The sequence below is a fragment of the Lissotriton vulgaris genome, chromosome 2_2 (assembly GCF_964263255.1).
Source record: "Lissotriton vulgaris chromosome 2_2, aLisVul1.2, whole genome shotgun sequence".
Lineage (NCBI taxonomy): Eukaryota > Metazoa > Chordata > Amphibia > Caudata > Salamandridae > Lissotriton > Lissotriton vulgaris.
In genome coordinates, this window is record NC_141688.1 from 297,393,722 (window position 1) to 297,419,668 (window position 25,947).

General features: G+C 46.7%; 1 protein-coding gene across 1 annotated transcript in view; it reads right to left on the reverse strand.

Annotated features, from left to right (window-relative positions):
* The window catches only part of LOC147729334 (embryonic protein UVS.2-like), a 241,931-nt gene extending 239,293 nt beyond the window's left edge, over nt 1-2,638 (reverse strand). Inside the window, exon 1 of the mRNA XM_086959827.1 lies at nt 2,543-2,638. Coding sequence (XP_086815953.1) covers nt 2,543-2,611 — 69 coding nt within the window. The 5' untranslated portion in view covers nt 2,612-2,638. The remainder of the gene's footprint in view (nt 1-2,542) is intronic.
* Nucleotides 2,639-25,947: the final 23,309 nt, after the last annotated feature.

Below are 25,947 nucleotides of genomic sequence, written 5' to 3' on the forward strand. Positions count from 1 at the left end.
TCGTGTCTATTTTATCAAAGGAAAGCAAAAGTTGTGTATCATCAGCGTAGGAGATAGGGATGAAGCAGAGTTGCGTCAGTAGGCCAGCCAGGGGGTAACATAGATGTTAAATAGTGTGGGGCTTATGCATGAGTCCTGCGGACCCCCCTGGTGACTTTGGTGGTTTGTGAGCTGAAGGGGCCTAAGTTTATCGTTTGCGTTCTGTTGGTGAGGAAATCGGTCAACCATTTTAGGGCTTTCCCTCGGATGCCTATGTCCTCGAGTCGCTGGAGTAGAATCTGGTTTGAGATGGTGTCAAATGCTGTGGATAGGTCGAGCAGCACCAAAAGTACTGCTCGACCTTCATCCGCCAGCATACGGATGTTATCTGTTACTTCCACCAAGGCTGACTCGGTGCTGTGTTTTGGTCGAAATCCTGCCTGTGAGTGGTCTAAGCGATTTGTGAATTCCACAAATTCTGACAGATATTTGTTGATATGCTTCTCTAGAAGCTTGCTGTGTAGAGGAAGCACAGAAGTGGGACGATAATTGGAGACCTCATTGATGGAGATGTTAGGATTCTTCCTAATGGGAATGATCTGTGCTGCTTTCCACTCTGGTGGAAAGCTGACTTCTTACATAGATCTATTTAGAATTGAGCAGTTGGGAGCAGCAAGTGTCTTTGATAGGATGGCAGAGGTTTTGGCAGGTATGGGATCTAGGGGAGATCCAGATTTTAACACTTTCAGCAATGATTCCACTTCAATTGCCTTCAAAGCTGCAAAGGATTCCAAAGTTAGGGCATCAGGGGTGATACGGAAAGATCTATGCTAGGGCCAGACTGAGTAAAGAGGCTGGAGCTGATCTTCTGATAAATGGTTTCAATTTTCTCCGAAAAATGATTTGCGATTTTATTACATAGGGTTTGGGAGGCGGCTAACTCGGTGAGACAGGGTTGATAAATGAGTTCAGGACTTGGAACATGGTGCGAGAGGAGTTACCAGCGTTTCAAGTTGTACTAGAATGTGCGATTTCCTGGTGAGTTTTATATTTTTGTGGTATGCTGTTAGTGGGGTTTTAAAGTTTTCCTTATCTTGCGGGTTTTTGGAAAGGCGCCATAGCCGTTCCAATTTCTTACAGTGGCATTTTTCGGATCTAAGATCGGGAGTGTACCATGGGGTCTGGAGACGTTTGTTTTTGGTCGGTTGGGATTTCAAAGGGGCTAGAAGGTCAATAGCAGTTATCATATTTGCTGTAAAGGACGCTAGGCGTTCCTGAGTTGTATCGGCGTCCAAAATCTCGGGGGAAGTGAATGTTTGGTGGTACTTGGTAGGGGTGATTTTATACCATTGTCTATAGTTCTTAGTAGGAAGAATGTTGTGTATTAAGTTGTCTTTCTGGCTGTGAATTTGAAAATCAATTAGGAAAGGGTCCAACCAAGTCAGGGGGCTAGAGGTTTTGTAGGTGATGTTGGGGGAATTAGTAAAAATGATGTCCAGTGTGTGTCCAGCCTGGTGGGTGGGCTCATTGTTGATTTTTGTTAATCCTAGTGTGGACAGGTCCATCAGCAAAGCTACGACCTCTTTGTTGTCAGGGTTCTCTGCATGTATGTTAAAGTCACCAAGCAGTAAGAAATTCCTGGTTGAGATAATGTCGGGGGAGATCAGTTCCATTAGTTGTGAGGGAAACTTGGAGAGGGGTCCTGGGGGCCTGTACACGAGTTCACCTTTCCAGCTGAGGTGGGGATGTAGGTCCGCTCTGAAGATCAGAATCTCCATCAATTCATTGCATTTATTGTCAATCATAGTGATTTTAATTGGGTCTATGTATATGATTGCTAGACCACCTCCTTTCTTGTGGGGTCTATCTATTTTATGAATGTGATAGCCCTCTGGAAATGCGACCGCAACATCAGGGTTGGAGAAGGGCTTGGTCCAGGTTTCCGTCAGAAATCCAATATGGGGGAATGTGGAAGATATCTGATCCCATATATGGGTGGAATGCTTGGGTAGTGATCTGACATTGGCCATGAAGCAGTTCCAATCGCTGTTATTGTTACATTAGTAAAGGGTGCGGTGTTCTTTCCTGTTCACTGGTGATAGGGGGGCTGAGCTCTTGGGAGTAGGTATTAGCGTTACGTGGATGTTTGGCTCTGGAGTTGGCAGGTCCTACATGCGAAAGGTCCTTCTAGGATTAGAGAGGGGCTACACTCTTTCTTTTTTATGTCCCTGAGACCGGTTGCATTTCTAATTTCTACTAGGTTTTGTTTGGTTTATGTATGAATGGTGCTTCCCTTATATATCCAATCTGGTATGGAACTGGTAGGGGTTCTGGCTCCTGGCGACAGGCGCAGATAGGCTTACCTTTGGCGCACCTTTAACTCGCCAGCGGCGTGTGTGTTGCGCGCCGTGCCCTGCATCAGCTTATACGCAGGCAGCTGAAATGTTAACCTCCTGATTTGAGGTTTGGCGGAAGTGAGCTTTGACACACTTCCGGTAGGTGTTCTGCAGCTCTCACCTGTACCTGCACTCAGCTCTATATACCATTGTTGAATGGGTCTCACCTGTACAGGTAAGCACCAGCAGGTGCTCAGCAGACACACTGCGACCAGGGCCCATCCTCCGCTGTCCATCCTCGGTTTCTGGGCAGTCCTCAGGTCACCAGATGCTTTGTTGACCCCAGACCCAGTCCTTTATATACCCAGATGAGGCCGAGCATCCTCCAATCAGCTCTCAGTCCCAAAGATGACACCTCTTTCTGCACAGGGCACAAGGTGTGTCTGTCCTGGAGAGGATGCCCTGGGATCGCCTCTGAGATACCATAGCCAAAATAATAATAAGCAGCTTTTCCGTGTGGCAAATTTGGTTTGTGACAGACCCTGCACCGAGATATATTCTTGTTTGAAAATCTTTCACTCTGTTTATCTTTCTTGTAAGAGGGTACATTTGTGATTGGACACAGGCGCACCTTCAAGGGTTTGGCTCCTCAAACAACAACAAAACTCCTCCAAGTAGTGTGGCTCACTGGTTAGAGGCGGCAGACCCGAGAGCAGAGGACGGCCTGGGACCAGGGTTCGATTCCCGGCGCGGCAGGTTTCTGGACCATGGTCAGCTACTCGATAATTCTCTCGCCTCGGTGCCCACTCTGATCAGCGATCACACTCGGCAACTCTGGGCATTAGCTTGCCTCATCTTCACTAACGGCCCCACCAGACCGTCGGGGATGCCTGGTCTCACCCTGGAGATACCCATTAAGGGACCATCTCTCAGGGAAGCCAGGAAGGGTTTCGCAGCGGTCGAAGCGCCTTGGGACCCTACGGGTAAGTAGTGCGCTATATAAATGCCTATACATTTACATTTACAGGCACCGAAAGACCCGGATTGGAGAAGATCACAGGAGACATAAAAAGTGCCTCCAGTGAGCTGGACTTGCGTCTGAAGAGGAGATTTGATTTTTCAAGCAAAGTCAGGTAGCTTTGTAGATAGATCAGAGTTAAACCGTTGTAAATTGAAGGAAGGGTGGGAAGATGAAAGGAAGAGTAGGAGGATGAAAGGCAGAGTAGGAGGATCAAAGGCAGAGATTTAAGATGAAGGCAAAGTTTTAGGATGAAATGCAGAGTAGTAGGATGAAAGGCAGAGCGGGAGGATCATGGGAAGGGTGGGAGGGTTAAAGGAAGAGTGTAGGAACGAAAGGTAGAGTTGATGGACAAAAGGCAAAGTTTTAGGATGAAGGCAGAGTAGTAGGATGATAGGAAGGGTGGAAGGATGAAAGGGAGATTAGTGGGATGAAACGAAGAAGGGATTATGAAAGGCAGGGTTGGAGGATGAAAAGATGGATGGAAGGGTCGATGAAAAAACATAGGAGGAGGCTGAACGAAAGGAAGGATGGAGTGAGGAAAAGAAGGGTGGAAGGCTGCATGGACATAAAAAAGGTACAAAGCTTTAGAGAGACAGAAGGAAGGGCAGAAGAAAGATGAAATGATAGAAAGAAGGGTGTAAGGATGGCGTGATCAGGGACATATAACCTTCCACCCTCAGGAAGGGAATACGGTGCTCCTTCCTGAATTACATACCTCAATCTCAGCTCAACCTCTCCCTAATAAAGAAATTCCCACTCAGTGCAAGAGAGCCCGCCCCCTGCCTGCCAGCTTTGCACCAATAAGCACCTTCTTTAACCTCCAGTCATTTGTTTTCCTTCATAGAGCATGCTGTGTTTTGTTTTTTTAGGGGTATGTGTAACGGGTGTCATTATAACTAGTGTAATTACTAGTAACCACTGCAATATTACTGGTAATTATGCATCATTACATGAAGAGCTTAAAGCAGCATTTACCACTGTTATCTTAGTGCAAAATGCACCCTTGTGTCCAAAATGAAAATAGCACTACATGCTCCAGGACACGCCCAGCAGTAGCCAGCAGCCCCTCACTCTGTCCCCTCATACTTCTTCCTCTGCTCCTGCAGTGGGACTTTGCCCAGAATTATTCTTACTCATTCTGGAGAAATTGCGTAATTTCAGCACTTTTCCATCACAAGAGTAATGCGTAATTATTGAAATTACTCCAATTACGCTAGGGTTATTACATTTTTGCCCAGGCCTAGTTTTTTCATGATGTATGATATGTTTTCTTTTCTTTTCATAGATAATTGCGTCTTCTATTTTCTGTTTTCTTCTGGTCTACTATGTTTTTTCCCATAATGTATAATATCTTCTGTTTTCTTTCGTAGTGCATGATTTCGTGTTGTCCTAAATGGTGCATAGAGTCTTTTTGCTTCTCTTTGCAGATGCTTTGACTCCAGGCCTTTCTTTTTTTCCTTACACGCATCCTGTGCTAGTTTGTGCCCATTTTATTCCCCAATCTTTTGACTCATAGGGAGTTATTCAGCCCTCTGCCAGTGCACCACACCACTGACAAACACAACCTCCAGCTGTTCCAGTACTGGACGCACACATAGATGTGCCTATGCACCTCAACACTGACATACACAACCTACAGCTGTTCCAGTAGCTGTGCCTATGCACCTCAACACTGACATACACAACCTCCAGCTGTTCCAGTACTGGACATGCACATAGCTCTGCCAATGCACCTCAACACTGACATACACAACCTCCAGCTGTTCTAGTACTGGACATGCACATAGCTTAGCCTATGCACCTCAACACTGACATACACAACCTCCAGCTGTTCCAGTACTGGACATGCACATAGCTCTGCCAATGCACCTCAACACTGACATACACAACCTCCAGCTGTTCTAGTACTGGACATGCACATAGCTTAGCCTATGCACCTCAACACTGACATACACAACCTCCAGCTGTTCCAGTACTGAACATGCACATAGCTCTGCCAATGCACCTCAACACTGACATACACAACCTACAGCTGTTCCAGTACTGAACATGCACATAGCTCTGCCTATGCTCCTCAACACGGACATACACAACCTCCAGCTGTTCCAGTACTAGACATGCACTCAGCTCTGCCGATTCATGTCAACACTGACAAGCACAACCTCCAGCTGTTCCAGTACTGGACATACACAACGCTCTGCCAATGCACCTTAACACTGACATACACAACCTCCAGCTGTTCCAGTACTTGACATACACATAGCTCTGCCTATTCACCTAAACACTGACACGCACAACCACCAGCTGTTCCAGTACTGGACATGCATATAGCTCTGCAAGTGCACTCCAGCACTGACATGCAAAACATGCACTCATGTCGGAGGGTGAGGGCATGGGAGGTCCTGGTACAGAACAACTGGTGGGCACGGACGTCATAATGGCTTTAGTGCTATTGATCATAGATTTGCCGCCCTGGCCCGATGACTGGATACCATAGGTGGACGACTCGACGGCTAAGAAAAAAGACTGGATGCCGTGAAGGGGCAGGTTTCGGATCTGGAGGACGGGGCTGTGCATACCACAAATCGCTTGGAGAAAATGGAAAAACTGCTTAAATCCTTGGCCATTAAAAAAGAAGACTTGGAGGCACAAGGTAGGCACAATAATCTACACACCATAGGTATTGCAGAATCCACAAACACAGTACATTCAGTGCCTTGAGACCCTCACGTGTAAGAAGCGCTTTACAAGTACTCTGATTGATTGATTGATTGATTGATTGATTTAGATCTGCTTGTTGAGAGACTTTTGTGATGGAGTTGGCGCGCCGCTCATTAGGCCCGCCCCTATCCTCAATGCCCCCTGAGGCAGATTATTGCAAAACTGCTTAACTTCAGTGATCAGGACGTGGCCCTATTGCTGTCACGAGAAACTGGTCCATTACAATGGCAGGGCTCCACAATTTCCCTCTTCTCTGACTTCATCATAGTGGTGCAAGAAGTACATAAAACATTTGCTGATGTCGAGTCAACACTGCGAAATGCTGGGATTGTGCTATGGAATTCTGAACCCTGCATGCCTCAGGGTTGATGTGGATGGTAAAGCCACTTCTTCGATACCCGACTGCATAACAACACTCTGGAGACCGTGCGACCATCACGGTGTTCCACTCCTGATAGATCTCCTCTGGACCTACATACCAGCCCCAGTGGGGATCTCTTCATACAGGCTGTCGCTTGCAAGCTACTACCTACCTATGTTTTGTGGACCATGGCGTCATCACATTCTGTTCATTTCAATCAGGCGGGCAAGACCAGTTACACTCTCGATCTCATGCCTTCCATTTCTATCAGAACTCATACCTCTACATATCCACAGGGAATAGATTGCGACTGGGCATCTGCCGTGGCGTTGCCAACCCCCAGTGGTATACACACCTATGATCACTGCTTTCTTTCTATGTCTTAATAATATTTCTTGTTTTGGAATTCGCCGGGCCCATGAATGCCTGGTGTGGGTGCATGGAGGGGGTTAATTCAATCGTTTTCTTTCATGTTCAGTATTCCTAGAAATCCCAATGCTACCACAAGTCCTTTGCTTTGAACACTTCAATTGATTTACAGGTATTTATATATGACTTGCACACGCCCCCTTGAGTCAGGGTCGATACAACTCCAGTATGTCTTGGAACATCAGAAGCCTCAATAATCCACATAAAGGCAGTAAAGTACTGCAGTACCTGGCACGTCATGGTGCACAGATTACCTTTCTGCAAGAAAGGTAGCTCCCGTCTGGGGCTCACACCACTATTTTTCCTGTTGCAGCATTTATTCCAGAGGTTTGCATCCTAATTTTTAAAAACGTTTCATTCCCCCACACACAATCCATCATGGAAGAACAGGGCAGATATGCTTTGGTCACTGGGACGTTAGTAGATCAGTCTGGCTAATATATGTGCCCTGTTGCAGGGATTTTGCTAAATAGCGGAGCTATGCCGGGGATCATGGGACATCAGCATGGAGGCACACAGTCACCTTACCACATCAGTACCGATGGCTAAAATCCAGACTAACTCATAGTGCTCTACCTCCTCTCCTAATCTTCCAAAGAGAGAGGTTACTTAGCACCCCAGAACACAAGCACGCTGAACTACCTCAGAAGTCACTTTTCTTTTCTCACTTACAAATGCCCACAATAAAGGGAAAAAAACACGTGGAAAGATTACAATATTTATTGAAACTAGCATGCTCCATCATGCAAAAACTGTGCTGTAATTTGGAGACCTTCTGAAAGGCAATGATGTGATTAGCACAACTAATAAACTGCACACAATAAAACGCCTTTCATAGTGAATGACAAATCAGCTGAAGCCTACACTTGCTATGGAAAAAATATATTATACTAAAGATCTCTTGGATTAGTACCGGACCCCATTCCCTAGAGTCATAATCAGTTGGTCTACACCTCAGGCTCGTAGCTCCTTCATCTCAGGACTTCTTCTCTGCAAGCGTCGTTGGGCTCTGTTTTAGAAATGCAAGCGTTGACTTATATGATAAGACTAGTTCTGTTAAAAAAACAGCATTTGGATTCATCTATTGTGTCAAGGTGTTATTGTCTGAACACAAAGAAAAACAGGGCAGAATGTCGTCTGGCCTTACACGATGTACAGACTAAACCCCAGCAGAAGAACAGAATAATAATACATGTGCATCTTATTTCAAAAATAACAATGTGGCACAAAGACAAGTTTTTTACTGCGTACCATGTACAAAGCATAGCAGGCATTTATGTATGTGCTTTGGCTAACATAAGGCAAAACCACAGTAGACCTTATAGGGAACTCACAACTGGTGTTAGAGTTTAAGTCCAACACCTTCCCTACTGATACACTGACTAGAGCTAGAATAGTAATTTATACTATTCCAAAGGCCAGCGCTCCATAAGGCAAGCCGTTGTAACGAGATGCATGGTAAAGAAACTAGTAGTGACGTCACAGTCAGGGTACTGACTGCTGTGTAAAGGCATGCATAGTAAATGCATGCAGGGTTCCATCATACAACCGACCCAATGCCAATGATTGCAAGGAAAATCATCCTTTAGTGTATTATGTGGGGAATGGGGCACACAGGCCAACTTGGAGGTTAGGCTGATCAAAACAGAGCTATTGTAAGTAATGTGTAACCAACCTTTTGGCAGATATAGGGGATAGTGGCTGGCACTGGCCACTTCCAAGACTCTGATGCGAACAGACATGTTTGCTTTTGGTGCTCCAGCAGCACACCCACTGAACTGATCCTCCCTGCATCCACACAACACCTCGGCTTAAAGAAACGTGGCCAGTGTAAAGACTAGTGTTACAGCAAACAAATGATGGATAGAATGCTGAGATTGCAAACATTCTCCCCCAGTCAAAAGATCTGGGTTAAATCCATCATTCTTTTGCCCACTACGCCACCCCAGTTTGGACCCAGCCATTTGAAAATCAATCTTGACCCTGTGCCCCATGGAAACAATCCCGACCAAACTGCCAGGCCAGGCCCTCCCTGGACCAGAAACAAGCATCCTGGGACCAGTTTCAGGGTATGTCACCCTTTTTCAACCGGGCTAGCTTGAATCCAGTAGCACAGTGAGCAAGAAAAAATACTAGAGCATGCACAGCCCCAAATGGCACCGCTAGATGTCTCAAATAGGGAAAAATGGCTTAGAAACTAACAAAGTGGCAACAATTGTTATTAGCTATTATTACTGCCATATTTCTTGTATTGGTATGCCCCCACTTTTTTTTAACTGCTGATGTACTTTGACTGATTGTGACCTGGGTCCCTGCCAGCCAGGTACCCAGGGCCTGTGTTCCTTCCCTAAAACAGTGTTGAAACTAAAAACCCAATTTTCATCTCTGGCCACCTGTCATCCCCTAGTAAATGGTACCCTAGGTACCCAGGGCATGGTGACCAGAGGAGACCCCTGAGGACTGCAGCACTTATTGTGCCACCCTCAGGGGCCCTGTACCATGGCACCCACACACTGCCTTTGCAGGCTGAGTGCCTAAGTACAGAACTAAACAAAGAGTCGACATGGCACACATCCCTGTGTGCCATGCCCACAGAACCCACTGCCCTGGCATACTTAAGTCACCCCTCTAGCTGGGTGCCCTGTGCCTGAGGTGTGGGCACAGGTGCATGAGCCCTGTGCCCCTACAGTACCCAGGACCATTCCTGGGCACTGTAATTTCAGTGATGCCATTAAGAGCATATGGTGCTTTGAGGTTGTCATTACGAACTCTACTTAGGTACCAAACTTCTCAGCACATTAAACCCGCACTGAGGCCAGTGTGGGATTTAATGTAAAATGCACCAGAGGGCATCTTAGAGATACCCCCTGAAACCCTAACCTCCAATCCACATCTGGGCTGAGTGGCTGCAGAGGCTGCCACACAGCAGACATGTTGCTGGACCCCTGGGTGGAGAGCCCCCGCTCTCCTGGGACTGCAACAATGCACATTCTGGTCAAGGTGCTAGGTCTCCTCCCCCAGGATGGGCATGGGGAAGCTTCAAAGGCATGTCACCTCTATGAGTTTCTCCAGACCATTTGCTGTACCCTGCAACTGGCCCCCACCCCCACTCTGGCGGGAAGACTGGCAGGAAAGACTACGTCAGGAGGGGGGGTGCCAGCCTGTGCCAACCCCACCCCTCAGGTGGAGGAGACGAGGCGAAGCATGACCCCGGGCATGGCCCCGGGCTCCGGCCATCTTGTAGATGGGGAGCCCTGCCTAATCAAAGCTAGGCTCCTGCCCTCCCTCCCACAGAAGATGAGCAGGCTAGGGGGTGTACCCACCCAAGGACAGGTCCCTGTCCTTGCCCTACCTGTAATGCCCCTGAATTCAGTATTTAGGGGCTCCCTGAACCATCCTTCCTTAGATCCCGAAAGAAAAAAGAAGAAAGAAGATCAAGAGCAAGAAGACCCGCCAGGCAGCTGCTAACAACAGGACGACAAAAACTGACTTGGCCCCAGCCCTACCGGCCTGACGACCGTGGAACCTGCTCCTGCTTAACCCCGGCGATTCCTACGGACAGCAGCCTTGGGACACCCAGAGGACCTGCCTGCCTTAACCATGCTGAAGATTGGGACTCCCATCAGCAGAGGCTCAGCTGCAACAACCCCCCTGGTGCCAACTAGGAAGCTCCAGACCAGCCCACTCTGCACCTGCCGAGCCCAGGCCGAGCCCAACCGAACAAAGACCATGAGGACGTCCCCCCGGCGACTGGGACCCGAAGTCCAGTGCCCAAAGACCCTTCTCGACGAACCAGACGATGCCTGCAGACTCAGAACCAGGGGCCACCCCAACTGCGACCAGCTGAGGGTAAACTTTTCCGCCACCCAAAGACACCCGGCGCTCTACAGCTCCCTGTCCCTCCCTTTGAAGTACTTACCTGTGCTCCAAGATCCCAATATTACCTCTCGAAATGTTGGTCACCCCTGGAGATTCTCCGTCCCCGAGCCTGCAGCCTTTGTTCTTTTTTGACCTTTCCCATTGGATAACATTGAGCGCCCGACGGCTCAAGAGCACCCTGTACCCAGCCGCCCGAGTGCCGCTGGCTGTGCCACCTTTGTCCTATCCTACTTCCCCCCTTGCCCTGAGCAAGAGAACCAGGAGCCCAGCTCCCACAGCCGCATGGCCTGCTAGCCAGCAGCCGCCAACCGGAGGCCCCCTTTCCCTCATTGGATACCACCCGGCCGCCCTTGTGTTGCTGAGGGTGAACCAACTGTACTTACCTGACCCTGGGGGACCTCTGTGTCTATATCCGAAACCTTAATTTCACCAGCCAAGTACTCACCTGGAAACCGGTAACTCACTTATCTGCAATTGGATAACATTGAATGGTTTTGACTCGCTAATTTTCTGCGTGAAGTTTTGGAAACTGAAAATATTCATATAAAATCAGCCGAATTCCGAATTCCGAAGTACTTGCCTATGATCAGGGAAGAAGCCAGAACTGTACATTGTAGCCCTGTAACGAACCGCAATAGTAATCCTTACCGGGTTTACTAGTAATCTGTATTTTCTCCATAGGAACCCATTGTCTGCTTTTCTATGCAATTTCTTCTAAGTGTCTAATCTTGAAAACTTGAAATATTCTTTAAAAATCATATGAAATACTGAAACGCAATTACCTACCTGTTTTTAGTTTAGACCCCAGTGCTGGCCCTAGGAGCCCAGTACTGGATTACAAAAGTAACGCAAACGTACTTCACCTGCAACCTGAATTTTCTCCCATTGTGTAACATTGCCAGATTTCCATTGAAAAGTTTTTAAGTGTGAACTTTTAAAACAGCTTTATATTCATGAAAATTCACTGCAAAAACTAAAACGTTTTTGTTAATCTGGTTTCAGCTTAGACCCCAGGACTGAATCTAGGATCTAGTCCTGGAACTACTGAAGTAATCTGTATTGTAATCAAGTTTACTTATCTGATGACAATCCATTGAGCTCAATGCTAAAGTGTGTCTAGAATTGTGTTGCCCTCAGCAACCCCTGTATCTATTGTATTCACAACCTTTATTGCTTCCTTGCAAAGTAACTAATGAGTTCTCATCTCAAAAAAAGTATGTTTTTATGCCTGTTGGTCCTAAAAATAAATATCTTTTGATATAAAAACAATTGGCCTGGAGTTCAGTCCTTGAGTGTGTGAAACATTTTGCTGACTGAGGGTGTACAACAAATGCTTTAGACTGTCCTCTGGTACTGCCTTACTGCTCGACCAAGCTACCACTTTTGAGAGTAAGGTCAGTCCTGACTTTATCCTCTGTTATACGTCTGAGGTTTGTGGACTCTATACACACTGTACTTCCTTATAGTCCAGTATATATATAGAGTCACTTTCTTACAGCCCCGCAAAGTTTTCAAATTCCCCTTGAGTTCCTTTTCAGTGTGCAAATCAGCAAAATGTGCAAAGAAATTAAAAACACCTAAGACGATCAGCAGGTAAACATGAAAAGGTACAGGTGCAGTCCAGCCCTCACTGCCAAACCAGGTGCTCCCTTAACTGGAACACAAGCTGAACACAGCAGTTCGAGTTGGACTGTTTCCATGAGGATGAGGGTCAAGACTGCATATGGTTGGGTCCAAACTGAGCTGGCATGGTGAGCAAAGAACGATGGGTCGGAGTGCTACCCTGAGCTTCTGCCAGTGGTTAGACTTATAGCAAGCAGCCTCCCTTCACCTTTTATGTGTTTCATCCTCTTTCACAAAACCTCAGGTTCTGGAGCCAGGCTGAGTTGACCAGTGGACGTTTTTTTTCTTTCTATGACCCGATGATGCTTCGCCCCAACAAATATCTCCCTCCACAACCTGGAGAGTTTGAATACAAAGTGGAAATCTTTAGAAGCCCTCCCACCTGACACATGAGCTTAACCAAATGTACGACTACTGAAAACTGAGGGTGAGATTTGTCAATCTTTCACACAGTGCAGAAAGACAACTTGCTGTGCTCTATTTTGCTGTGTGACAGAGAGAGCATGGGAGTGTGCCATATTTACCAGTATATGGTGCATTCCTGCTCTCTGCCTGTGCTGGAGCACAATCCCCTGCATAGCGCCAATGCAGGCACCTTTGTGCCATGGGTCAAGGGGGCCTGCATTGTGAGCAGGCTTGTTTTTGTGTAGGAAGGAGCACATTCCTGCACAAAAGCAATCCTGTGAGGCGTGTTTCCTCTTTCGAAGTATGATGCAAAATGCATCACACTTAGAAGAGGAAACAACGAAGACAAATAAAGATATTCCTCCCATTGCTCCGACCACTTCTAGGCGTTGCATGTTGAAGCATTCAGAGATGCGCCAGTCTTGGTAAATTTGGGAAAGCAGCAAAATCAATAGTTCGATGCATGGGAACACCCATGCTCTACCCGTGGAACGCCTACGCAGGCCAGGTAAATGCAAGTCAGTGATTTGTACTGCTTTGCGTTATTGCAGTTTATGCAAGTAACGCAGGGCCAGGTAAGGTGTCTTTGCGTTTCTTGGTAAATCTAACCTTAGTACTGCATTGCCCTTACAACACCATGCCTGATGAAAGCGCAACGCAATACTATGAGACATCTGGCACTGAGTTTATAAATCATTCTTATGAAAGAGAAGAACCACTGACACTGCAAAGACAACCTTTAAACATGGGGGGGATCCTAATATTGGTGCTTGATACAAATGACATGTTATTTTATAGCACATTTAAAACGCGCACTGATACTCTCAAGTGTCCTGGTGCGGAAGTTAGCTGGGGTCAGAAGCAAGAAACACGTTAGATGGCCTGACTAAACAGATGCGTTTTCAAATGCCTTTTAAAGAGTTGAAACTCTTGGGTAAGTTGAAGCTCGGGGGAAGCAAGTTCCAGGCAACAGCGGCTTTTACCGAAAGCGACTGGCCACCCAAGCGAACTCTGTGAAAGCGCGGGACAATCATCCGGCGGGCTGAAGCAAATTGTAAAGGATGGTTCGGCACATAAAAAGCGAACCTCTTCCTGAGATAGGAAGGACCTGAGCCATGAAGAGCCCCGTGTGCCAAGGTAATTGCTTTAAACTGCACCCGTCGGATGACCGGCAGCCAGTGCAGTTCACATAGGTACTGATGGGCGCTGGATCTCCTAGGAGCGTTAAAGAGGAGTCTTGCGCGGCATTCTGAATGATTTGTAGTTTCCGCAGAAGATAGCCGGGCAGACCTATAAAAAGAGCATTGGCATAGTCCAGCCTCGATAGGATCAAGGCGCAGGCAATCGTATCCTTGGCCGCCCGTGGAAGCAGAGGAAAGATTTTCCTGAGTGCCTTGAGGGTGCTAAAGCAAACTCCAGTCAGTTTTTTACCTTGGTCCGCAAACCTTAAATCCTCACTGAACCAAATCCCCAGATTTTTGGCAGGTCCTTCCACCGAGCGAGGGCTGTGGAAGTCAGGAGGCCATAGGTGATGTCTAAAATCCGGAGGAAACTGACCATACAGGAGTACCTCAGATTTGTCCTCATTGCATTTGAGAGAGGCTTGGGCAAGCCAATAGAATACGGACGTTAGACACTCCTGGGCAGCATCAGTGGACAGGTCTGAGCCACTCCAAATGAATAGCAGCTGCTCATCATCAGCATACGCTATCACTTTTGCTCCCAGCGACTCAGCCAGGTAGACCAGCGGTGAAAGATAAATGTTAAAAAACAGGGGACTTAAGGTGGGACCCCTGTAGCCAGGTTCCTGACAGAGGAAGCACACGGGCCCATGCAGACCTGCTGCGAGCGAGAGTCCAGAAAGGATTTCACCCATTCCCAGGCCAGAGCCAAAATCAAAATCGCTGATAGCCTGGCCAAGAGCAGCTGGTGGGGCACCGTATTGAAGGTGGCAGAGAAGTCAAGCAAAATCAGGGCCGCCCTGCCGCCCCCATCCAGACACCCCCTGATAGCCTCCAACATTTCCACCAGGGCCGTCTCAGTGCTATAGGTAGACCGAAATCCGGACTGAGCAGAATGCAAAGCGCCGGAAGTCTCCACAAACGTCTGCAGCTGCCGAAAGGCAGCCTTCTCACAGATTTTGACCAGGGCATGTAACAGCAAAATAGGTCGGTAATTGGCAAGTACTAGAGGGTTTCTTCAGAAGAGGGTAATTTTGCGTGTTTCCATCTGAGCTGCACCACCGCCGTCTGAAGAGACAGATTAACAATATCTACTACCACTGGCGGACATCCTCCAATAAGCAATGCTCGCCCCTTCCCCCACTTCTGACCACACCCATTATTATTTCCTGCACATCGCATGTCAAATTACATCTGTAATCGAGCCCTTATGTAATATCTACCTTTCCATTTATAGCATAAATGTTTTATATCTCCCTCGGTAAAGCTGTGTGTATGTTTGACAACATAAATGTCAGGATTGTGCCAGACTGATTCCATGCACACCCTGTGGATATGTTGGCCTGTGTCCCTGCTAGCGACAGTGCACAATCAGTACCCCTAATCCTACAGAGCAACAAATGTGTGTGCAACCTTAGATCATGATAACCTTGATCCCCTAGAACACCTTCTTTTGGATTCTCATGCAAAGAAGTACACAGGAAATACTCAGTGAGGCTTTTCAATATTTAATAAAGCGTTGTGATTCTTGCGTAGATTTTGTGTGCTGTGATAATTAGAAAAATGAAACAGATTTGTGTAATTAGCATCACAAGAACAGTGGGAAGGATGAACATTTCCACCATTGTGCTAAGACAGTGAATATGTGCAGGCATATCAGTGCTGTGTGTGGTGGTACTCCTACCTGGCACTCTTTGACCTAGTTTTGCCAAGTTTGGGTGATCTGCGAAATTCCTGCACAGGCTGACTAACTCGCCATTACCCGTGGGTAAGTGTCATTGTGGAGAAGTGTGGCTCACTGGTTAGAGGAGGCAGACCTGGAAGCAGAGGTCAGCCCGGGACTAGGGTTCAATTCCCGGCTCGGCGGGGTCTTGAGTCCTAAAAAAAAAAAAAATGTCCACGTACTTGACAATTCTCGCTCCGGTGCCTACTCGATTCATGGGTTCAAACTCTGCGACTCTGGGCAATAGCTTGCTTAATCTCCACAACGGCCCCTTGCGGTGGGATGCCTGGCTTTCACCTTGTGGATACCCTGCCGGGGTTATCTCACAGGGGAAAACCAGGACGGTTCCCTAAGCAAGCGCTTAGATACTGGGTCGGTGATTTGCGCTATATAAATACATGCGCATTTACATTTACATCAGGCTGTCCGTCTTGGTGTAGAGCGGGACATGCCTGGTGTTGGACACAGGAATCAGCTGAGCTGGAATTCCGACCTGTGGTAACCCCGCAGTTTCAGCTGAGGGCTCCTCTGCCTAAACAAGGATGCGGCTGCGTATGTATAACAACACACCCTATGTGGCCATGTCGCAACCGCTGTCAGGAAGTTATTGTTTATTCTAGTTGGATAACGTAGTCACCTATCGTACAATAACATAAATAAAATCTGCGCTCTAAACTTTATTCAGGGTATCGTGATAGTGTGCCTTCGAAGTGGAAATGGAACCGATCCAGAGACTGTTATCCTGCAGGGTCGCGCACGCAAATGTCAAAGGTCACAGTCTGATAAAAAGAGAAAGCGACTTAGGAAACGTGAGCACGCAAAATGGCAGCTTTTCTTAACCGGGCCTCACCTAACCATGTGACAACATTAGAGCCTGCCTTTCCTATCTTTGCCAATGCAGGGAAAACAAGTAACAACAGAATTCCCTCTTACATTCCAATGGAAGCAATCCCGGGAAGTTGGAATCATACATCAAATAATCAATAGGGTAGATCTAAAGCCCAGCCTTTGTATGTGTTAAAATAATAATAGTACAACTTGCGAACAGCTGAGCCTCCAACCAATCCCAAAAGCGAGGATGCATAAATAAATCCGCCTGGGATGACTCATTCTTGTGCTCAGCTGACACGGTACTTCTGTCTTTGAGAAAAGCCCGGAGCTCCTCTAGTCATGGAAATACCATGACGTGATGCTAACAAGCAGCGTTTTAGTGTGATGAATTGGGTTAGCTACAGACCCTGCCTTGTAATATATTCCTGATTGAAAAAACACAGGTTGCATATCCCTTCTGTAAAAAGGGCGAGCCTGTGATTGGACACAGCCCCTCCTGGGCCTCGAGGCACCAAAAGAGCGGATAGGAGAGAACCACTGATGAGACAACAAGCCCTACTGATGAGCTGTACTTGCATCTGAAATGGATAGTACATGTATTCGAGCCCTGGTTGATAGACTTTTCTAGTTATCTTCTAAAACTAGAAATGAGTTAGAGGGCTGAGACAGACGACAGATAAACAGACAGACAGGCTGACAGGAGGGGGCGGATTCGATAATATTTGCTGCAACTTACTGCGCTGTGCCTTTGTCAAATGAACAGGGCAGGATGTGCTCTCGCTCAGTGATTAGCTGCCTAGTGCCAATGCGGGCAGCCTTGGCGCCTGCTCTACAGTCAGGGTTGTTTTGTGCAGACAGGAAACCTTTCTACACAAAAAAAATCCTAGGAGTAAAGAAGGAGGAGGCGCACCATTGTGACGCGTTCCAGGTTTAGAAGTGTTAGTGAGTCTGGGAGTGCAGTAAAAAGCCCTGGGTGGGTGCATGGAACGCCGTCCCAGGGCAGAGTGACCCAAGGCAGTGACCTGCGCTGCCTAGTGTTACTCCAGATGTGCTATGCCACAAAGAGCCATGCAAAGGGGCTCTGCGTGGCATTGCAAATCTCACTTAAGGGGTTGCATTGCCCTGCGTTACCTGGCGTGATGCGAGGGCAATACCTTCCCTTGATAGATCTCGCACCCAGGTGCTGAAAGATGGCTTTGTGAGTTACAGGTCAGCACTGACATTCTGAGTGGATAGAAAGGCACAAATTTGAATCAAGGCAGGGCCAACACAGCCTTCCATCCTTCTAGCGTCATTAAACTGAACAACATCACACTGAGTGGCAATAGCAGCTGTTGTTTGTAGCACTGAGAAATGGTCAAAGGGGTTTTAAAAATAGAATCTGATTCTGAAGATGGTCAGTGGCTCACAGCCGTGTGATCCGCCGTTTTGTCCTCTAATTGTCACACACAACACCTTCATCCTTCGATGCCAGGATATTAATGGGCTTTGGATTACACTTTTTGTAATTGCTTGCATTTTGCATTATGATGTGACTAAAAATGGCTGAGCATACACCACCAGGCAACAATGCATAAGTGAGACTTTGTTCAAGTAACACATCTATCACAGGGGTGTGGGACAAACAGAAATCAACCAACCGCCAGCAGCTGTTCGTGTCACTCCAGATTTTGTGGGATTTTCTGCAAAAACTCACATCATAAATGGGCGCATTGGCATATTTGACTCTGAGAAATTGTGCAACATTTTGAAGCCCTTATTTCCTGTAATCATAGGTAGTGTTGCCTAAAGGTTTGGACAACTCCCATATTTCATAAAGGAAATTATGCAGATTTCACTCAGGCCGAGTATTTAGGGCTCCTGGGACTAAGACCAGACAGATAACTACGTGAGCATCATTTCAAATACAAATACATGCAACGCAATGCATGCATACCCATCGGTGGCTACCATGGACCTGCTTTTTTATTGAAAACCCATTGTTTATGGGAATCTATGCATCTGCATGCATGCATGCGTCATAACACATGCGCTTTTACGCACTGTGATGCGCCGGCAGCAGTTTTAGAATATTAATGTAAAAAAAAAAAGCATCAGCAAATCTAATAACGCTAGTCCTGATTTACATCTCGGCAGATGGGTTACGCCATCACCTTTTAGACAGATTTGCAGTCAACATAAATATGAATCCCATAGGATATAATGGGATTTATATTTCGGAGGACGGGATGACCTTCACCCTTATGACGGTATAACCGTCTCCAAGACCTAAATCAGACCCTCGTCCTTTTAGAGTTGAGAGCTATTGGTTTTGCCTATACTTTTTTTAAATGGAGGAACATGAATTGCCTGAAACATTCAATGCTTTGCAGAACAGGTAAAAGGAAAGGACTAAGGTGTAATTTGTATATGAAATCATGGCTTGTATGCCATGTATTGGCATGCCTATATATACTATACAATGAAAAGTGTTTACCCGTGACTACAAAGAAGGGTATGACACATTTGGTTCACAGACACAATATCGTGGAAAAAATACAGTTGACCAAAATATTGTGTCCTAAAAATTGTTTTGTAACCAATTGATGTACAAAGTTCCCCAAGGAATAATGTTTGTATGGCTGAGTAGTCTCTCTCTCTCGGAATGGATGTGTGAAAAATCGTCAGGGAATCAAGGGGATCCCTTGTCGGAACTTAGGATGCCTCACACAACTAATTAGCTTGATGACTAATGTCATCCTGCCAGATGGTTGTCTTGTCTCATCATCGGCTTCCTGCTCCAACGTCAAGCCGGCGCTGCAATGCCTGACGGGTAGCACAAAATGCTACACTTTTGTGGAGTTCTTTTGTTCCTGGCCGTTGGTTGAGTGCGTGTGAGGGGCCTAAGGGGTGAAGTAGTGAGCGTGAAGGAGTGTTTTAAAAAAGGTTAGTATAGTCCACTAAGACAACTTTATTCATGTGGCTAACTGCCTTGTTAAAATGGTGAAGGGAGGGGTACCGGGACTCAAAAACAATGTAGTTTGGCCTCGTTCGACCCTCGCCTATAGTATGGAAAACATGTTTCATGCCCTATCGGCAATTCTTCAGGACCTAATTGTGCTCATAAACTCATGGTATGCCCGATGCGGGCTAAGAAGTGTGTACTATACAACCTGAGGGGTCAGTAACCAAGGCAGGCAGGTGTCCTGCGTGGAAATCAGCCCTAAAATGAAAATAAACAAGTAAATATTCTCCATAGACGCATATATACTGTACTATGCAGGTCAACGCTGTATATAAAGAAAAGACCCTTAAGCCAAGCGTGGATTGTCGCCCAGTGGGGTCATGTGAATGAACCGTGAGAGAGAGACGAAAGATGCCAAACATCTTTTCATGCTTATATAAAAACAAGTGTATCCACATTATGTGACTAACCAATATCCTGCTACTGGTTCGTATGTCAGGTTCAATTAGTTAGTTATGCAAGAAATGAGGGGCCACGTGCGCCCGAAGAGCAAGGAGTAAGGAAAAAGGGGGGATCCCAAGTGTGTAATGTGAAAGGTAGGGATCTTACCCTCAGTCCCTGGTAGTGGTCCCCACAGACTGTTCTTGTGGGACCTGAGCTTCTAGGTAAATACCTGAAAAAATGGGGGATGAGGAGAAGAGGGCAGGGTTAACTTGCCCCGACACGGGGGAGAGAGGGCGGAAAGGAACCGACCAACAACCCGTCTGTGGTCTCGCCTCGCCACCCGTCGGTGCCCGTTAGACATACCACTCGGGTCAGGCAGCGGCGCAAGCGGAGATGCCGTGGGTACCAGTCGGGCCCCAAACCTTACCACAGTGTACCCCCTGGAATGCATTACGGTTCATCCCACTGATGGTGATACCTCCAATTGTCGTAGGCAAAGTGGCAAAATGATCACAATGATCCCAATGTGGCCCCGCGGTGGCCAGTGACCCGAATGCACCACGTGGGTCGCACCCGCGCCACACACCCGGGTAAGGGCAGTCTCCAGGCACCCCAGAGTGGCCGGAGCACAAGATCGAGATGACCTCGCTAGAGGGTCCGAGGGCCGGTACACGTCTTAGTATATCACACCACACCACCTTACCTGGTCAGCGCGAGGTCGTTGCCTGTAGGCACCTACCCCCACACTTCGGCGTGACTGGGCACGCAGAACAGCTGGCAGCGCTCTGCGATGTTTGCCGCTGTTAAATACGGACCCTCGAGGCCGTTGTTTGTGGGCGTCTCCCAGGGTTTGTTGCTAGGTGACGCGGCCAACCAGGCTCGGTGATACGTATGGGAGGGACAAGAGTAATGACGTCTGCATGCCCTCGCGCCGTAATAGCGCGCCATGTTGGAAAGGGATAAGTGCTATGGAGAAGTATTTAGTAAGGAGATAGTACCGTCTACTCGGATCGTGAACACATTGTGCTATGGTTATACAGTCGGTCCATCCTTATACCCATTTATGATGGATGTCATGGATATAAAGACCGCATCGACCATTATGTTGGTAAAAAAGGGGCTTGTTAACAAAAGAAATGTATTGGGGTTAAGTGTGCCCCCGGTCGCGTTGCTAAGCGACAAAACCAATAAGAGGCCCAATGTGTCTAGAAACGGCAAGACAGGGGGTAGGACTACGTATATTGGTGTACCACAAGGGCGCCATCTTGGAACGGGGTGGTGTTACAGGGGACTGCCAAAGAAGGTAGACCTTGTCATGTAAACTAGGTTCATAAGGTAGTGCTATGATCTGCATTAAACTTAGAGTTAGGCCACAATAGCTTGAGTTATCTGGCTAGCATATTCCAGGGGACAGAGTCATTCAGTCCCTGGGTGTCTGTTTGTAAACGATGCACCCATCTCTGTTCAATTCTGTATAGGGCTTGTTAACTGATTGAAGGGTGCCATTCCAAAACAACCCATTGTATGCTTTCAGCAGTGTGGCCTTGTTGTTTGCAATGTTCATACAAGCGTGTATGTGTCTTGGTACAGCGGATGTTGCTGTTGTGTTCCATAATGCGCACTTTGACATGTTATGTTATGTTATGTTATGTTATAAATGGATTTGTATCGCGCACTGTCACTCAAGAGTGTCCTGGCGCGTGGAGAGAACAATGACATTTTAAACAGGGGGTCTACACCACTTCTTGAAACAGATGTGTTTTCAGGAGTCTTTTAAAAGTGGTCAGGTCAGTCGTATGCCTCAGAGGGTCTGGCAAGGCATTCCACATATTGGCAGCTCTTACCGCCAGGGACTGACCACTCAGGCGTGTTTTTCTGAACCTAGGGATAACCAGTTGTCTATGAGCAGTCGAGCGTAGGTGGTGTGTCGGCTGGTAGATCGAAAATCTGGCACTCAAGTAAGATGGGCAAGGACCATGTAAGGCTTTGTGAGTCATGACCAAGGCTTTGCAGCACACTCTTTGAGCCACCGGGAGCCAATGAAGGTCACATAGCTGTTTGCAGACACAGCTATACTACCATATGTAGCATATGGTGCTACTATTTTTAGGTCGAGCCTTAGCGAGCGTGCAAGTGCTGCTCTGGGGTTGATCTGGGGTTGTTGATGACGGGAGAGAAGCCACATGGACTCCCCACCCATATTTTTCATTGGCTTGTGTCTTCGTCCTTTTTGAATATTAGCTTCCGATTGGTTTATATGCTTGTTAGTCCCTCCTCATGACGGCCATGTCGTCATTTGAATCCTTCCACGGCTACTGGCCCCTTTATATTTTCTTTAGACCGTGAGCACTATTTTCTCCCGTTGTTCGGGCCTTCTTGCCCCTCCCCCCTCACTCCCGCTGTTCGTGCCTTCTGGCCACCGGAAGTATTGTTTGCAATGCTATAGGTTTTGCGTAAATGCGCATCCTATAGCATTGCAAATGCTTGTTTTTCATTCAGCGGCATCATGCATGCGGGGATGTGTATATGTGGGTTACGTCAGTCATGTTAGTCGAACCCGTCACGTTATGGTGTACGAAGGGGCCAGGGGGTCCAGTGCCCAGCTTCCCATGGGATGAGGGGGCAATACTTCTTGTGTTTTGCAAAATATTTTTGGCTCAAATTTAACTGCTGAATTACTAGATTCTTGTGTCAATGGGGCAGGGGCGTGTCTGATGACAGGTGTATGAGGGGAGGGGGTGGGGACATGGGATTATTGTCAGGTGTCGGCAGCAGGAGTGTCGTCTAAGAAAGCCGTATGTTTCTTAGTTTGTATTTTGTGGGTGACACTGGATTGTATGTGGGTCTTCTGATAACGAGGCGCTGTGTAGTGGTCCTGTGCGCCAATGGAGAGCTCTCAACGTCCCGGTACCAGCATTTGTTCTCCGCCAGTCCAGGTTTCATTATTGCAGTCCAGAAGTTGTGGCACCTTGGAATCCAGATCCCAGGGTGGAAATAAAAAAAACGGTCTGGATGGTCACTCACGCACGACCCTAGGAAACTCGAGAGCTCCAAGGAATGGCAGGCCAGAGGTCCGTCCTAAGCTACCCCTTCCATATGCCGTCTGCCCCTAAACCCAGAGTCTAAAACTCCTCCCCATTTCGCTCTGCTTTTTAAAAAATGATTTAACCCGTCCCTGCTTACAAACGACCCAACCGTGGCAACAAGTGCAGACTGACACATACCACCTGCCACGTAAAACTGTCTGGTTAACAAAATCATTGTTGAGTGCCTCCTCCAGGACTGTCTTTGCTTTGCAAATCCACTATAACAATGGGCTCACATGGAAACTGAGGTCATTTTCAAACTGTAACACTGCGGGAGTGGTCTACATGAACACCTGCACATGTGGCTTACACTACGTGGGCATGACCACTAGAAAGGTCAGCACACGCATAGTTGAGCAGCAGGTGCAAACGTTCAAATACCAAAATGACCACACATTTCCTTGAAAAAGGGCACACTCCCAATGACTTGAGGTGGGTAGTTATGGAAACTGTACATAACCAAACCCACATAGAGAAAAAACTGTTTGACAAAGAACAGCGCTGGGTTTTTAAACTTCGTTCTGACACCCAAGGCCTGAATGATGACATACCTTGGGGGCAACTTACACAATGATAAATGTCTGAAAAGGTTCCCATTGTCTTTCAGGGTCTATGTAATAACATAGGTTTTAATAATGCACTTTGAGGAAATCCCATCTGTCCTTTCTGTGTGCACAACCTAGTGACCCACATAATACTGTCACCCCCCCGCCCTCAGCAACACGTTTCACGTCCATGCTTATCATTAGGTAAAGCACCAACTGACATTCCTATTTAAAATCCTGAACTGTACGAAAAGAAACAAAACAACTTTATATGGGCTGAGCAGTTGAGGAATGGGCCCCCTCCAACATGGCCGCCAATACTCTTGCCCAAAAAACGAGACTCTCGCAGCCCACACCATCCTCGGTGCCCGGGAGCCTTTTTTCGCAAAACTCTGTAAATTAATTTTTTGGTTCTTTAATATGATAGAGATTTTGAGATATTTGAGAAAATATTAATTTGTATTTATTATTTGTAATTTACGAGCCTTTGGGACAATGTTTTGAAACCTTAGAGATTTAGACAATACTCCCAAGATGGCCGCCAATGCTTTCCGATCAAAAACAAAGGGGCATATTACTAAGGGCCTTATCACCGCTTTAGCGGGAATTTTTCCCACTAAAGCGGTGATAATTTTATCACCCTCTAACTTAGCTGTCGCTAACACCAGTTAGCGACAGCTAATAGACGACAGCGGGCATTAAGGTCCTACTATGCATGTCAGCAATAATTATCGCTAATGACATGCAAAGTGGGCGTGCCAAGATGTTAGCGACTGGAAACAGTTGCTAACATCGCTATCCCCTATTACCAACTTTTGGAAATAATCGCGCTAAGCGCGATTATCTCCAAAAGCTAACGCCTGCCCAGAGCAGTTCTTAGCCATGTTATCTAATGGAAGGTGGATAACATGGCTAAGAGCATTGTCACGATAATGCATGAATATCGCTGATTTTACAGCGATATTCATGCATTTCCCACGATTTTTACTGCTTTTGAGATAAACCTTGATAATATCAAGGTATCTCAGCGGTAAAAATTGTCGGAGCGCGGCGATATTATTATACCCGCTAACCAAGCTTAGCGATAATTATCGCTATTGCTTGGTAATATGCCCCAAATTGCCTCGCGGACCATGCAGACCTCAATGACAATGCGGAAAGATCTGCTTTTAAACAGCCTCCGGACACACACTCGTCAAGATGCGGTCCGGAGGTTGCAGCATAGGTGATATCCTGAAATTCAAGTAAGTGCTGACTGAAACCCCGCGGGCCTCCTGTATTTTACCACTTCTCTAGTTCCTTTTGGCAGCGAAAACCAGACACTTACATTATGGCATGCCTGCTACATCAAGGTGCCGATTACTAACACGGCACCCGTTTGTCCTCATTCATTTCCCTAGATTGGACAGGATACGAGCAACTCTCCGCATTCCATGGGGCTCAGTTAGGTCCCGATAAATGTATGTAACAGTCTGTCTTTTTAATGTTGTATGTGTGTGCGTTTTATCACTGTATGCATTTATGAATACTGAGTGATACACTGTTTTAATTTTACGGCACTTTTAAAAAAATGTTTTAATTTTAAGCATGGACAAAGACGCAGTCAATCATGGATTTGAGTCTAGTGTATGTTAAAGACGCTAATACTCTGTGGGGGCATACCCCGTTAACCATAGAAGTGTTTTTCTTCTTTTTCTTACAGGCACTACGTGACCATTATTTCTACGTATGTACTAATGCATGCCTTATCATTGCACCATTTAATTTATTTTGTTCTTTATGAATACCTCACTTGAGCACGTTTTAGGAGTGGCAAACACAGGGCTGGTCCCTGTGTAGTCCTGAAGATGAGCTTGGGGAAGCTAGAAACATGTTGACAGAAGTGACTAGGCATACCTGACTCATTGACAGTAGGATCCCTAGTTCTCTACCCCGTTTTTAATATACCCGCCAGGAGCAAGAATAAATCATTTGTAGGTCACTAGGAAGGTATTTTTAACTCACTTAGATCATACCACTCCACTTCACAACACCACTTGCACCACACATAGTCCATCACTTAAAAGTGCTCCTACGTAGTTCGCAAGTCGCAGCACGCCTCAGTCCATAGAGGGCTGGGATGGCCCCAATGATGAAGCATGAAGTGGGGGAACCCTGGTGAGTGAGGCGACTCAAGAAAGAACAATCTTTTTCTTTCTTCTACAAAACGTATTGATTCCAACTCCATTGAGTGTTGTGAATACTAGTCACTGACAAGCCAGGCTTTTGACCTTTGTTTTACAAAGGTTTTATGTTTACTACTCAGTGAAACAAACAGGCGCTTATCAGCAGGGTTCATACAAAGCCAGTCGAACTGTACCAGTACTTCTCAGCAGGGTTCAGGCATACTCAGTCTGAAAAGTACTTACCCTTCTCACCAGGGTTCATGCACGCTCAGTT